At 43.8% G+C, this 12950-nt stretch overlaps 1 protein-coding gene across 1 annotated transcript; it reads right to left on the reverse strand.

The window, feature by feature from the left end:
• Positions 1–10303: 10303 nt before the first annotated feature.
• Positions 10304–12656, reverse strand: HRH3 (histamine receptor H3; the record flags this gene model as incomplete). The annotated part of the gene is made up of 3 exons (XM_084217817.1): positions 10304–11182; positions 12018–12184; positions 12446–12656. The coding sequence occupies 3 exons, from the start codon at positions 12654–12656 to the stop codon at positions 10304–10306; spliced, it is 1257 nt and encodes a 418-aa protein (XP_084073943.1).
• Positions 12657–12950: the final 294 nt, after the last annotated feature.

Genomic DNA, 12950 nt, shown 5'->3' on the forward strand with positions numbered 1-12950 from the left:
CCTCAGATGCTCCCTCCTCCGGCAGTGAGAAGTGCCAAATCCTCCAGCTTTGTTGCTGGAACAGCTCTTTGGAGAAGCTTGGCCTTCCCGTAGTCTTTTACCGCTTGGGTCACGTTTCTCCAGGGTGCTCCTTCACAGTTAGCACAAAGATCTCTTGGATCCCATTCCAGTGGAGCACAGGACTGAGGAGGAACTTCTGGTTCTGCTGAAAATAAAGTATTTGCAAAGGAAATGCATTTTGCCTCTAAAAACAGAGAGGGAAAAAAACATTAGTTTAACGGTGAATTGTTTCAGAGACCTGTTGTGTGCTATAGGATGTCTTTCCACCTTGTTTTTTGGCAGGGGCTGGGGCAGGTGGGCTTGTTTTGATTTAAGTTTTGGTGGATTTCTTCTATATGATTCCCTTTTGCTTTCCTCAGCTGAACCCTATGATGGTGACTTTGCTCCTTAAGTTGGCAAGAAGAGAGAGATATGGTAGATTTTATTTCTCATTCTGACGATAAGCAATGGGAATTCAGTGTGAATTGAAGTGCAGTCAATTCTATTTCCTGGAGAATCCTGAGCCATAATTTTGTTTAGCACTTTACAATTCCAGTACTCTTTTGCATTTTTTCAGTACACAATTACAGCATTATTTCAGTGCTAATTGTAGGGGGTTTATGTTTATTTTATTTATTTTTCCCTTTGTAAGTCCTTGGAAAATGTAAGTGGTATCAATTGCCTGGAAAAAGAAAATGAAATGCTAATGTAAAAGCAAGCAGTAGAAAGGACTGCACTTTTAAACATGTGGATACTGAGGACTTATTTTAGTACATTAACTAAAGCATTGCATCTGTGTGTTTAAGCATGAGATGTTTTGCAATCTACTTTATTTACTGTTTCCTAAAGCACTTTTTTATATTGCCTAATTTTTTTTTTTCGCATTAGAGAAAGATCTTCCATTATTGTCTGTGTCTTTATCAAGTGTCTTCATAGTACATTTGTGGTAAGTGAATAAGTACTCTTTGACTTGAACATGCTGAACAACTTGTTACCTGTTCATTAATTCCAATTAAAGAGTGACAGGAGTGGCTGTGAACCAGAGATGGTTGTGCACACGGAGTGGGATCTGGTCATGGTTTGTACAAGCTGCTGGACACGGATCCACCATCCAACTGCTTTTCTTTCCTGTCTTCCATGGGATCCTGTTAATGGGGCTCACTGTCCAACACCTGCACTGGCAGTGCACTGTTGTGGAAAGGGCTTTGCTGTGAATTAAAACTCCCCCCTGACACTGCTAAACTCCATCCCAAGGTCAATGTGTGCCTGGCCTCTGAAGAACAATTCTGTTTTCTGCTAGTCTTCCATGCTGCAGGTCCTAGTGCCATTCCCCAGCAACAAATTTTTGCCTTTTAAATAGGGATTAAATGTGCCTGCACCATAGAAGTCTGGAAAGACTGCAGTTATTGCTTGGAGGGAAGTATTATTATTTGGAGGGGAGGTTACATTTGTATGCCAATAATGATAAAAGATGATTTTGCAACTCTTGATAACGGAACAAAGCTCCCGTCAGGCTGCGCTCTTGATTTTTCTCAAAGCAGTTCTGAAATTAATCATGTGGTGTGTGCCCATTTTTCTGACTCATAAAATCTAGCTGGTAGAAGGACAAAGGCAGGGAGATTTTCATCAACCTTGTTTTAATGTTGAGATTATGTTTGTCCTTCGTTTCCCCACTGAGAGTAATTTTTCATCTCCTCTTTTCTGATTGAAATAGAATTGTCCAAGGAGGCTTTAACAGCATCTGATTTGTCATCCATAGGGTTTGGGGTTTTTTTCTCTGCCCTTGTATATATAAAATATAGCCTTGACTCCTTCAACTGTGCATTCCTTACTCAGCTCTCTTCTTTGCATGTTGCTATATTGCTCTGCCATCAAGGTGAGGACATGTATTTGTGTATTCTATAGACATTTCCTGACTGATGAGTGAGAACAGAAGACCAACCATACTACAGATACATATGATTGTGGTGTAATAACTCACCCATGTCTGCATGTTCCATTTCAGGAAGGCTGTGGTTGGTTGCTTTGTTACAATCCAATTTATTCTGGTAACATTCAATTCATGCAATTGGAGGGAGTGGCATGAAGCAGTGGTGACCTGGGCCCAGTTTGGTGGGTTTTAACCTGACTGTAGCACTGCAGCAAACTCAGATGCTGTTATTTTATGTCATGATGAGTGAGTACAAGACACAAAACATCCTTGCGTTATCCACACATGCTGAAAATGTTTTATACAGACACAACCACCTTTTAAAGTGCAGGTTTAGAAATACACTTTAGATCCAGACTTATTAAGACAGATTGAGAAGCTGAAAATGAACTGCTGAACAAATTATCTTTTGTTATTCAAATCCTACGTGGAGCCTTTTTGTCTTTGTAACTGAAGAAATCGATAGGCAATTAACGTGCTGGTAACAGTCAATATTTTAGAAAGCATCTGATGGTTTGGGATCAATTTTTGCATATGGAAAAGCTTTGTCATGGTTCAAAGATTTCTCATTTGAATCTTGGCATTTGGGTTCTTGGTGCTTAATTACCTTTGAGACTGGAACATCATTATTTCCCAAAGACTTGTGAATCCCCACCCAGGGCTTCCTTTGTACACACACTAATCAGCCACTGACAGAAGTTACTATTCCCTCTCTAAATCCAGATAAATTAATCTTCCCCTAAAAGTGGAAGATGCTTATGACAAAAAATATTTGCATGAGGCAATGTAATTGCTAAAACACTGGTTGTCAAGAAGACATCTGTGATATTACAGATGAACTATTTTGATTATCTTGTTCATGAAATCATACTGGTTTGTGGCTCTTCATTTCTTGTTGTTTTCCTCTCATATAAATCAGGAAGATGAGTTTGGGCAGCCAGGTAGGACTCATATTTATCACAAAGTCCTGGTTTGACAAGGAAGTGAGTTTTTCGGGAACTTGCAGTCAAACCATCAGTGGTCACATTTGAATCCCAGGGGAATGCCCCATGGCCACTCCCTTTATTCGAATAAAGGAAAAGGACTCCTCTGTCTCCTTTTTGGACATAAACCTCTGGTGTTTGTAGATTAATTTTCCTTACAAATCGATATTTTCTTATTGCATGGCTTTACAAAATGTTTCTTCTCTTTACTTACCCACCCCCACAGCAGACATGCAATGGAAGTTCAAAGCAGTGGTGCAAACTGGGATGCTGAGGTCTAGCTAAAAAACCCCAAATCTGATAACATTAAATAACTCCAGAGCCAGGGGTTGGGGGTTTGAAGCTTGCCCCACTATGCTATGGGTTGGGTGCCACATTGGCTGTGCTTGTGCCCCTTGTATCTATAGGCCGAAAAAATGGATTTTATTTTGGCAAGCTAACACATCTCTGTTTCTAAATCAACCAAAATTTTCCAGCTTCATTAACTAATTTATGGCCATTAGGAAAATGGTTTTGATGGATGAAAATTTCATGGGTTTGAATTTTTTTTTTTTTTCAATTACTGTACCTTATGTTTCTGAGTGATTTTTTAATGTGATTTCAGTGGTAGAAACTGAATCACGGAAGGCTGAGGTCCAATCTTAGCCAGCCTTGGAAAAGCCTATATCCCACTGAATTTTAAGCATTTTGAATTAAAATATCTGTCTGGATTTGGACCCTAGCAACTTGCAGAGTCACACAGAAATTCTGTGGCAAAACAGATGACCTGGAATTTGGGAAATAATCCTCCAGTATCCACTTTACCCTTGTCATGGAACTGCAGTCCTTGGCAGTGTTTAGGAGCTTTAGGAGAGCTCACTCACACAACTCCTGTTTATTTTTTAAAGCATTCAGGAATTCTTTCTCAGTAGATAAAACTTAATCTGTAGATGGATAACAACAATTGCCATGTGAAACATGTACAATTTACTAACTGGTGCTACTAATTGATATAATTATCACTAATTAAATGTTCTAAAGATAGTGATTTTTGTAATTGTTATTCAATGGCTTGAAGTGGCTTCTGAAGCTGATCAACAGAACAGTTCTAGAATTGTATGTTAAGACTAAATTAAATTAGTGCTACAGAAGTTATTTTCCTAATGTATTTAGCCTGAAATAAAACTGATATCACATTTAGCTACCCAGGGCACTTGATGAATGGGTGCACAGTAGAAGATTTGCTTTTAGTTAATACTCAAGCTGAAAAATAGCTATATTCCCTCTTTCATGCCAGGAAAGCCTAAGTGCTCGTACATTAATCGAGAAAATAATTGCAGAAGGCCACAAATGTGCTTGAATAAAGAAAGAACTTGTTCATATTTTCTCAGAAAATGCTATGCCCATTCTGGTCTTTCAGTTAATAGACCTGCTTTTTCAAAGGGAATTTGGCAGATTCTGTCAGCACACAGATACCTCTTCAGAGTCTATTGTAAAAGTGGCATTTAGGCTGACTAAAATTTATGTTCTGTGTTCTTTTATTGTGAAGGAGGCAATTCTGATTTGATAACTCGTTATGCCGCAGTTGGGAGTGATTAATATTGATTACAAATATTTCCTATTTACAAATGGTGACTGGAAAGCACTTTTCTGAAGTGGTGCATAGTGCTGGTTCTCAGTGAAGTAATTGTTGAGGTGAAAGCATGGTTATTAAGATGAGTCAATTGTAATGACCTTAAATTCCTGATTTCCCCAGCTTTTAGTCATTTGTTCAGTACTGCTGGAACATCTCTCAAGAGGTGAGTGAAGGAAAGTTGAATTTCTGGGGTTTTTTCAAGGGAAATCTGTATAATCCCTGTGTTCTCAGGGATCTCATTTTTGAGATTGTTACTTCGTAGTAGAGGACAGGAGCATGTGGGACTTGGGAGGGGGAATTTCTAAGGAATTTCAGCTCTTATCTCTCTGAAATAGAGATGAACTGTTCTTCAGGCTTCTGTCTGCACGAGCTCTTCCCAGTGAGAGCCTCAGGAAGGAGGTGTTGGGTGTTTTGGTTTCATATTGCCCTGGTGCTGTATTCTTTCAATGACAGTTGTATTTGACTTCAGTCTTTTCCTTGCTCTTGAATTAGCTGTGTGTCAGCATTCCTCTGCCTATACAGTTCCATAAAGTTTTTGCAACCTTCATTTTCGTTAAAAATTTTAATGACAGCAACAAAAGACCTTGTTCCTTTCATGGAAGCTCTTGGATAACAGCTTAATTCCCAGAGCACTGACCATAGGCTTCATAAAAGTATTACACATATTATTTTATCCCTATATATTTTGAATACAAGCTGTATCAGAGACATTAAATGGTGTTTTAACCACAGTGGTCTATTAAATTTGTGCTTCTTAGAATATAAAGTATAAATTATTTTCATAATGGAGGGTGATTGCTTTGTCAAACTGTTTTCAATTCATGGACCCTGCAGGGTGTACTTGCAGCCTTGTGTTCAAGGGTTTATGTGCAACCCCCATTATTGTTTGTTCTTCAATAAACAGCTTCTAAAGGCTAAAGTTGGGTGTGAGCTGTGAGTTAACAGCTAAAAATTTTGCCAGAACTCTTGCTGCCCTCCTAGTAGAGAGGCTGTTGTTTGTGAATGCTCAGAGAGATCTTGAATGAGATTATTAACTACTTTGCAATCAGTTTTCCTTCAGTGTTAATTGTGCTGCTAAATCCCAGGATATTGTGTTAAAAATAATTCCAAAGTCAGTGCCACACCACAGGCACATTTTTGTGTTTAAAAGAGCAGATGTTTAAGCTGTGGGCCCAGTCTGCATAGAGAAAACTCGAGTTTTGCCATGAAGCCTTTACAACCCAACCAAAGGTCTTGCTTAGTGACCCTAAATCATAAAAAAAACCCCAAAAAACAAAAACCAAACAAAAAAAAAAAAAACCTCAAAAAACCCCCAAAAAATGGTAATAGCATTTTAAAAATTGAAAAATAGTCTTGTTCTTCCCCCACAGAAGTGCACACATAGCTCTACCTATGATGTTTGACACTTGGATTAAGTATTAGCTTCCTTTTGCACCCCGACTTTGCAAATGATGGAGTAAAAATGTGAGGCTTGTAAATAAGTAATGCTTGTGCATCCTTAGTAAAAATGGTGCTGATTGAATGAGTCATTGACATTTCTGAGCTTGCAACTGGAGGTGCAGGGACAGAGCTGGGTTTTGTTGCCTTTGAGGAGCTCACAATGTTCCTCCCCAGGTGGGGGTGGGTTTGTTGAAGTAAATACCAACGATAGTTTTAAATCTCAATAAATGGTGGTGCTGGATTAGAGGTAAGACCTTTCACCCTGCAGAATTCCTAAGTGCTTTTCCAAACCCCCATAATTCCTTAATCCTGCAGATGCAACTATATTGACAGAAAATTGTTTTAAGGAGGAAAGGAGGAGACTTAAAGGTTAAGGGAACAGAGAAGTGCTGTGAGTTCCCTACTGTCCACAGGAACATCTGTGCAATCTTGCATGAAAGCCTGGCTTTGTGGTGTCAGAAATTGAGAGCTTTTCTCTTTTGTGGCACTCAGCCAGGGCAGCTCGCAGAGTTTTTATTCTTGTCTGCAATTCTCACTTCAGAAGGAAAGATAACACTCCTTACTGTGCCTCATCTATTTGCAGAACAAGCTCTTTAGAGTGCAGGAGGTCTCTTTTAGGACCTGGTCTGTACTGCAAAGTTGTGCTGGTGTCGCTGCTCCACAGATGGGGTTGTGAAAAATCAATCCTCCCTCACAGAAATCACGTTGGTGAAGTTCTTTCTGGCAAGGATATTAACCCCTGGTCTTTCCATCCTAGTTCTTCTGTGAAAATGAATGGTCATTTACAAACCATTAGCATTCTTTCAAATCAAAATATAATCACGTCTTGCTACTTTCAAAGCCCTTCCCTCACAGCAAATATCATTAATTATCACAGACAGGTGTTTTTCAACAAAAGCTCCTTGCATTCTCTCTTCTTCTCCAGCCTCCTACTTGAGCTAATGAGGCTTCAGTGATGTCTGTGGAACAATGGAGCAATTTCTGTAACTGCAGGTTGGAGAGAAAAAATAAGGGATGGTAATTGAGGAGGGGCTGGAGGAGAGGCTGTGGAGCAAAGTTCCTCTGCTGTGTAAAGAGATCTCTCATTACTGGTGATTAGGGAGGAAGCATTTAGAGAGACAGAAAGAAAAGTAGCTGTACTAAAATAAAAAATGTTTTTTGATAGTTTATTGATATGCAGCTGCTGCTGTAGGAAAAGACCACAGACCTCGTTAGGGCAGCCTTTATGTCCTTGAGTTAATGGAGTGGAGATTTGGATCAAGAGAGAGGAACTGGCATCACCTCCACTCTGCTCCTGTGGGAAGTCTCTTATCCAAAAAGCTCCCTGGCACGACTTGCAGCTGCCTGAATGCTGTTTACCAACACTCCCTGCATAAATTGGATGCTTCTCTCTGGAATTAGCCAGGTTTCTTTTCTCTGTGGAGATGTGCTGTGGAAACGAAGCCTATGTGCTTCCCCAAATATTTTAATCATATTCATAATTGCAGCAACTCTTCCTTCATGGCTGTTGTAAACAGGTCCTGCCAAGACAATAGGAAAGAGGCAATTCTTTAGCCTGTAAAAAGAAATGATACACAGGTGTTTTGCTGGGCTGGATGACAAGCACCCCTGCCTTATCCAGTGGTTCTGCATTTTCATAATTCATATTGGATTATGCCTAGAAGCTTCCCAGTCGCTGCCTCTTCCAAATGCATATAGGCATTTATATTCTGAACACTGACAATCAGCAGAATTCAAATACTCTTTTAAACATATTTGAATTAGTCATCAGCTACTCTGAAACTTTAGAGCATCTCCCAACATTTTTCAGCATGAAAACCAGGCTCAGGTGTGACCTCATGTCCAAGCATAAATAGTTATTTTTCCTTTTTATCTGGCAAAGCAAGAGCTCTTATTTCAGGAAGGAATGTAAGTATCTTCCCTGCAAAATCCAACAATGAATAAAATTACTTTCAGCCAAGTGTAGATAATTCTGCCCACATGGAGGTCAGAGACCATGAAAATACTGTGCAAAAAGCTCACAAGGAAATATATTATTTTCTTCCCTCTGGGAAAGGAAGGTGCCACACCAGGCACCTTTTTTAATCAGAGTGAAGGATCTAGTAGTTCCACCTCTCCTGATGAACTGAAGAGAACTACAGCTGGAAACTGGTGCCTTGGGCATGTTGTGGCTTTGTCATTTTTAAGTAAACCAGGGAGGTTTGTGAGTTATAGGAAGAGTTATTGCTGATGTAACCTCTCCAGATCCCAGCTGCATGTAGCATGCTCTGGAAGAGGCCAGAAGCTGGAGAGAATTGAGTGACAGCCCTCGGGGGGCTATCAGGAACCTGCTCACCAGGGGTAAGAGAAACTCAGCTGTTCCAGGAGCTGGCTTTTCTGTGACATGTGTATCTGCCTCCTCAGGTAAACCCATGGATGTTTTGCTTCCAGTTGGATTTTATAATTTCTGACAATGCCTTTTTCACCATAAAATATGCATCAAGCTTCTTATAAAAATACTTTATTGAAGTTTTCAGAAGGGAGCAGACACAGGGAAGGGTACAAGCAGGCTCAACATTTATCCTGTCAATTCACAGCACACATACTTTGAGGGTTGGATTTTAACCCATATATAACAGACTGACAGAACATGTCACAAGTCTGAAATATCACATACACAAGACAAGACATCATTTGAAACCTGACTTCAGGTGACAATACTGATCTACTTGACAAATACCACTGAGATACAGTCTGATGGCATTTTCTTTTTACTTTTAGCAGCAGCCAAAAGCAGTTTGCTTGCAGCAGCAAAATGTAATTGGCAATCACAACATCATAAGCTTTTGGGTACTGCTTTACAACATTTGGGTTTCTATTTGTAAATGTAGTTTTCAGACTTAGGATCTTGAGCTCCCCTGTGCAACACTGTTAAATATGAGCATTTGCCATGGCAACTAATTACTTATTTGTGTTACTACATCTCTGAGCAGTGCCAGCAGTGGAATTAATCTGCTTTTTGGTCATACTGCTTCCGTGCCCAAAGAGGTTGCAGGAGAAATGGGCAACTGTGATGAAGCATGAGATGGGGAGCAGAGTAAAATGCCCAGGATTTTATGGTGAGACCAAGGCTAGAGCCCCGGTCTCTTGAATCTTGTGCTCTATCTGTGTAATTAGTTGACAGCTCTAAAAAAAATTTTTAAATTAAACAGTAAAAGAATTGATGCTTGTGTTGACTGAATCCGCTCAAGCCAGGTCTCCAATGAAGAGAAAGAATTTTAAAAGAAAGAATGCAAGAGTTCTGAAACTTGAAAAATTTAAGAGGTCTGAAAGGAACATTTTAAAAAGGAACATTAAAAAAACAACACAAGATTTGCTTCTGTCTGATCTTGTCATTCCCTAACACAGTGCTAGAAGAGCATCTTTAAGATCCTGCAGAAGAGATTTGAAGATGTCTTTGGGTTGACAGGATGGAACCTGTGGAGAAGCCGGTGCTGTGCTGGCAACTTCCACATGGGCACAGAACCTTTTCCAGGCCCCTGCAGGGCTGGTTCCTGCTGCATGGCTCTGCCCAGGAGGGAAGCACTCCCACGGAGCCCTGGGCAGCGTGGGGCAGGACCCAGAGGAAATCAGAGCAGTTTGGAAGCAGGGAGGGATCAAGCAATGCCAACAGCACGATGCTCAATGCCTCAGAGCCTGGCTGTAAACTCCTCAGGGCAGAGATCTGACCCTTCTTGGGGTGTGGAAGGGACATCTATTGCACCCCATGAAACAGGGATCCAGATTATGGCTGCAGCTGCTGTAACAAAAATGATAAATGAGGTGTTTTCCTTCTGAGGTTTGCTCTTTTCTTTCTGTATCATCATCATCTATGTGTAATAGGTGTGAGGAAAAAACTCTCCCATTTATGAGGAAGATCGGGTCTGCCAACAGCTAAGCTGTAGTTTAACACGGTAGTTTAAGCCAGATATTTGTTTTTATTAGCTTTTTCTTTTCAGTTTTCAGTTTATTGGAGCAAAATGCTGGTGCTGCTCAGACTGACTAGGTGGCAGCAGAGCTCTTTTGTGGCACCTGCGAGTGGCGGACACAGATTTCACTACCCGTGGTTAATGTCAATAAACCCCTTCATCCTTCTTTGCAGGGGGAATTTGTTGTTGATGAACTAAAATAAGTTAATAGCGGGCTCTCTTCTGCCTTCCTCACGTGCCCCACACCACTGCTCCTGGGTTCTTCCAAGGAAACAAGCTCCAGCCCCACTCCAGTACAGCAGAAGTCAACCAAAGCTTTTCTCATCCTCACACTGGGCTGGCTTCACCCTCAGTAGTTCTGAAGGGCATAGTGAGGCTGAATCTTCAGCTTCTTGGGGCAAAGGAGTTTCATGAAAGCCCTTCTGAAGCTGGAGTGGCAGAGAGGGTATAGGACAGGGTTGACAGCCGAGTTGATCCACAGCAGCCAAAAAGAAGTCTCATACCAGAACTCAGAGATGCACCGGCCGTGGCAGCCAGCACGGATGATCATCAGGAGAGTGTACGGTGCCCAGCAAATCCCAAAAATGCCCACAATGATTGCCAGTGATTTGGCCACTTTCTTGTCTCTGGAGAGCCTGAAGTGTTGAGTTGTGCTCTGGGACACGACCTTCCCCCGTTTCTCTGAGGACAGAGTGGAGGCTGAAGTTCTGCAGCTCTTTTTGTTGCAACTCTTGGGTTTCCTGGAGCTCTCCGAGCTCGTTTCCAGCAGGTCTTTGGCATCCAGGCTGGAAGTGGAGGCTGCTGCTTGAGCTTTGCTGTTAGAGAGGTCGAGGGTTTCAGCTGACTCCTTCTGCTCCCACTTACAGCATTTCAAAGAAAGCTTTGCTTCTGGACTCCTTTCCATCTCTTCAGGGAAGGACTGGTTGTGCACTTCGTGGAAAACATCCAGGCGCATTTTGGTGCGCTTCTGGATGTTCAGGTAAATGCTCAGGTTGAAAAACATCACGCTGATGAAAGGGGTGAAAAACTCCAGCGTGGAGGCTGTCATGAGGAAGTACCAGTTGTAGAAGAACTCAGCATAGCATTCCCCAGTGGGGATGATGCTCTGGCCTGAAATGTACTCCCAGCTGATAATGGCAGGTCCGTACAGCAGGAATGCCAACACCCACACCATCACCATCTTCAGCACTGCTTGCCTGGTGTTGCCTTGCTGGGCTCTGTAGGCGACCTGCAAGAGGAAAGCCTTTTCTTACACACAGTCCCACACCCCAGCTGGCTGGGGCTCCTCACAAATGGACTATTAGCATTCCTGGTAAAGTTGCTAGGCAATACCCCAGCAGTCCAACAAATTGATATGCCATAGGCAACAGGAGCAATTGCTAGATAAATCACACTCTTACAGGGAAGATTTAGAACACTCATTTTACAGCTCCAAAATGTGGTGTCTGCTAAGTGGAAATGTACAGCTGTCTGTGCCCACCAGTTACCTGAGCTGCCCCCAGCTTCTCCCTGTCAGTCCCGAGGAGAGGGACTTGACCAACTCCTGGGATAAATCTGTGCTGTGTTTGTGGTCAGGGAACGAGCAAACAGCAGTGGGTCAGATCTGCCTGGGAACTGCTCATTACCTCCTGCAAAAGGCCGAGCATTTTGATCTCCCCCACTCCCAGAGACCTCTCCACATTCCCTGCCAAAGCTGGCAGTGCAATCTACTGCCGTGAAGCTGTGAGTCTGACTGCAATCCATATGTTTGTCCTGGGGATAATAAGCTCTTGCAAGTTAGTTTGAAGTCTGCTTACCTGGCTGGCTTGCTTGTACACTGCTATCCTGTCACCTGGGAAGGGAACACCTGCACAAAGGGGACAGAGCCTTAAGTGATTTAATTATGCCAGGAATGCTAATCTGAAACCAGAGCTGAAATATGCATTTGTGGATGATTATTGCCTTCCAGGCTGAAAGATTCATAATTTCTGGAGGATTCAAGGAACTTTTAAGTATTGCAGGCAATCTGGAGAATAAAGCAGGAGGAGAGTTATGTCCCTCTCAGCTGCCACGACAGGACTCACCGCTCTTGTCACCGAGAGGAATCTGTCGTAGCTAATTAGTACGATGTTGAAGACCGAAGAGGTGCACAGCAAGTAATCAACCACCAGCCAGAGTTTGCAGAGGCTTCTCCCGAAGATCCATCTCCCCGTCAGCACATAGGGCACGTAGAGGGGGATGCAGAAGGCACCTGCAAGCGGAGGGGTCCGTTCCCGGTGAGAGCCGGGCTCTGCCCCGGGGACCCGCGGGTGCCGGGCTCCTTCCCTCTGCGCGCCCGGCCGAGGGGCGCCCGGGGGACCGGGAGGGGACCGGGACTGCGGGAGGTGTCGGGGGCAGGAGCGGAGCCGGGGAGCAGCCGGGCAGGCGGAGCCCCGGGCGCGCTGCCCGCCCCGCCGTGCCGTTGCCGGTGCCGGTGCCGGTGCCGGCGGGCGCCCCGCGGGCGGCACTTTACCTACGAGGAAATCCGAGATGGCCAGGTTGAGGAGGAAGAAGTTGTTCTGGGTGCGCAGGCTGGAGTCCGCCACGAAGGCCAGCATGACCAGCGCGTTGCCCGCCACGGTGACGGCGATGAGCAGGGCCATCAGCGCGCCCAGCGCTGCCGTGCCCGCGGCCGCGAAGCGCCCGGCGGCGGCGGAGCCGTTCAGCGCCCCGCCGCTCTCCATGCCCGCACCGCTCCCGCCGCGCCGCCGCCGCGGGGCTGCTGCCCCTCCCCGCCCCGCCCGCTCCCGCCTCCCGCTCCGGCCCCCAGCACCCCCGCGTACCCCCCGAGCAGCCCCGGAACCCCCAGAGCATCCTTAAATCCGCCCAAGCGTCTCCGCATCCCACGAGAGTAGCCCTGAGCATCTGCACGTTCCCACGTACCTTCTCAGCCCGGGAGCATCTTTGTACTACCCAGAGCATCCCTTCGTTCCTCCAGGGCATCCCTGAGAATCCACACATTCCCCTCTCAACCTGGT

Source organism: Fringilla coelebs, assembly GCF_963513975.1.
Source record: "Fringilla coelebs genome assembly, chromosome: 18".
NCBI lineage: Eukaryota > Metazoa > Chordata > Aves > Passeriformes > Fringillidae > Fringilla > Fringilla coelebs.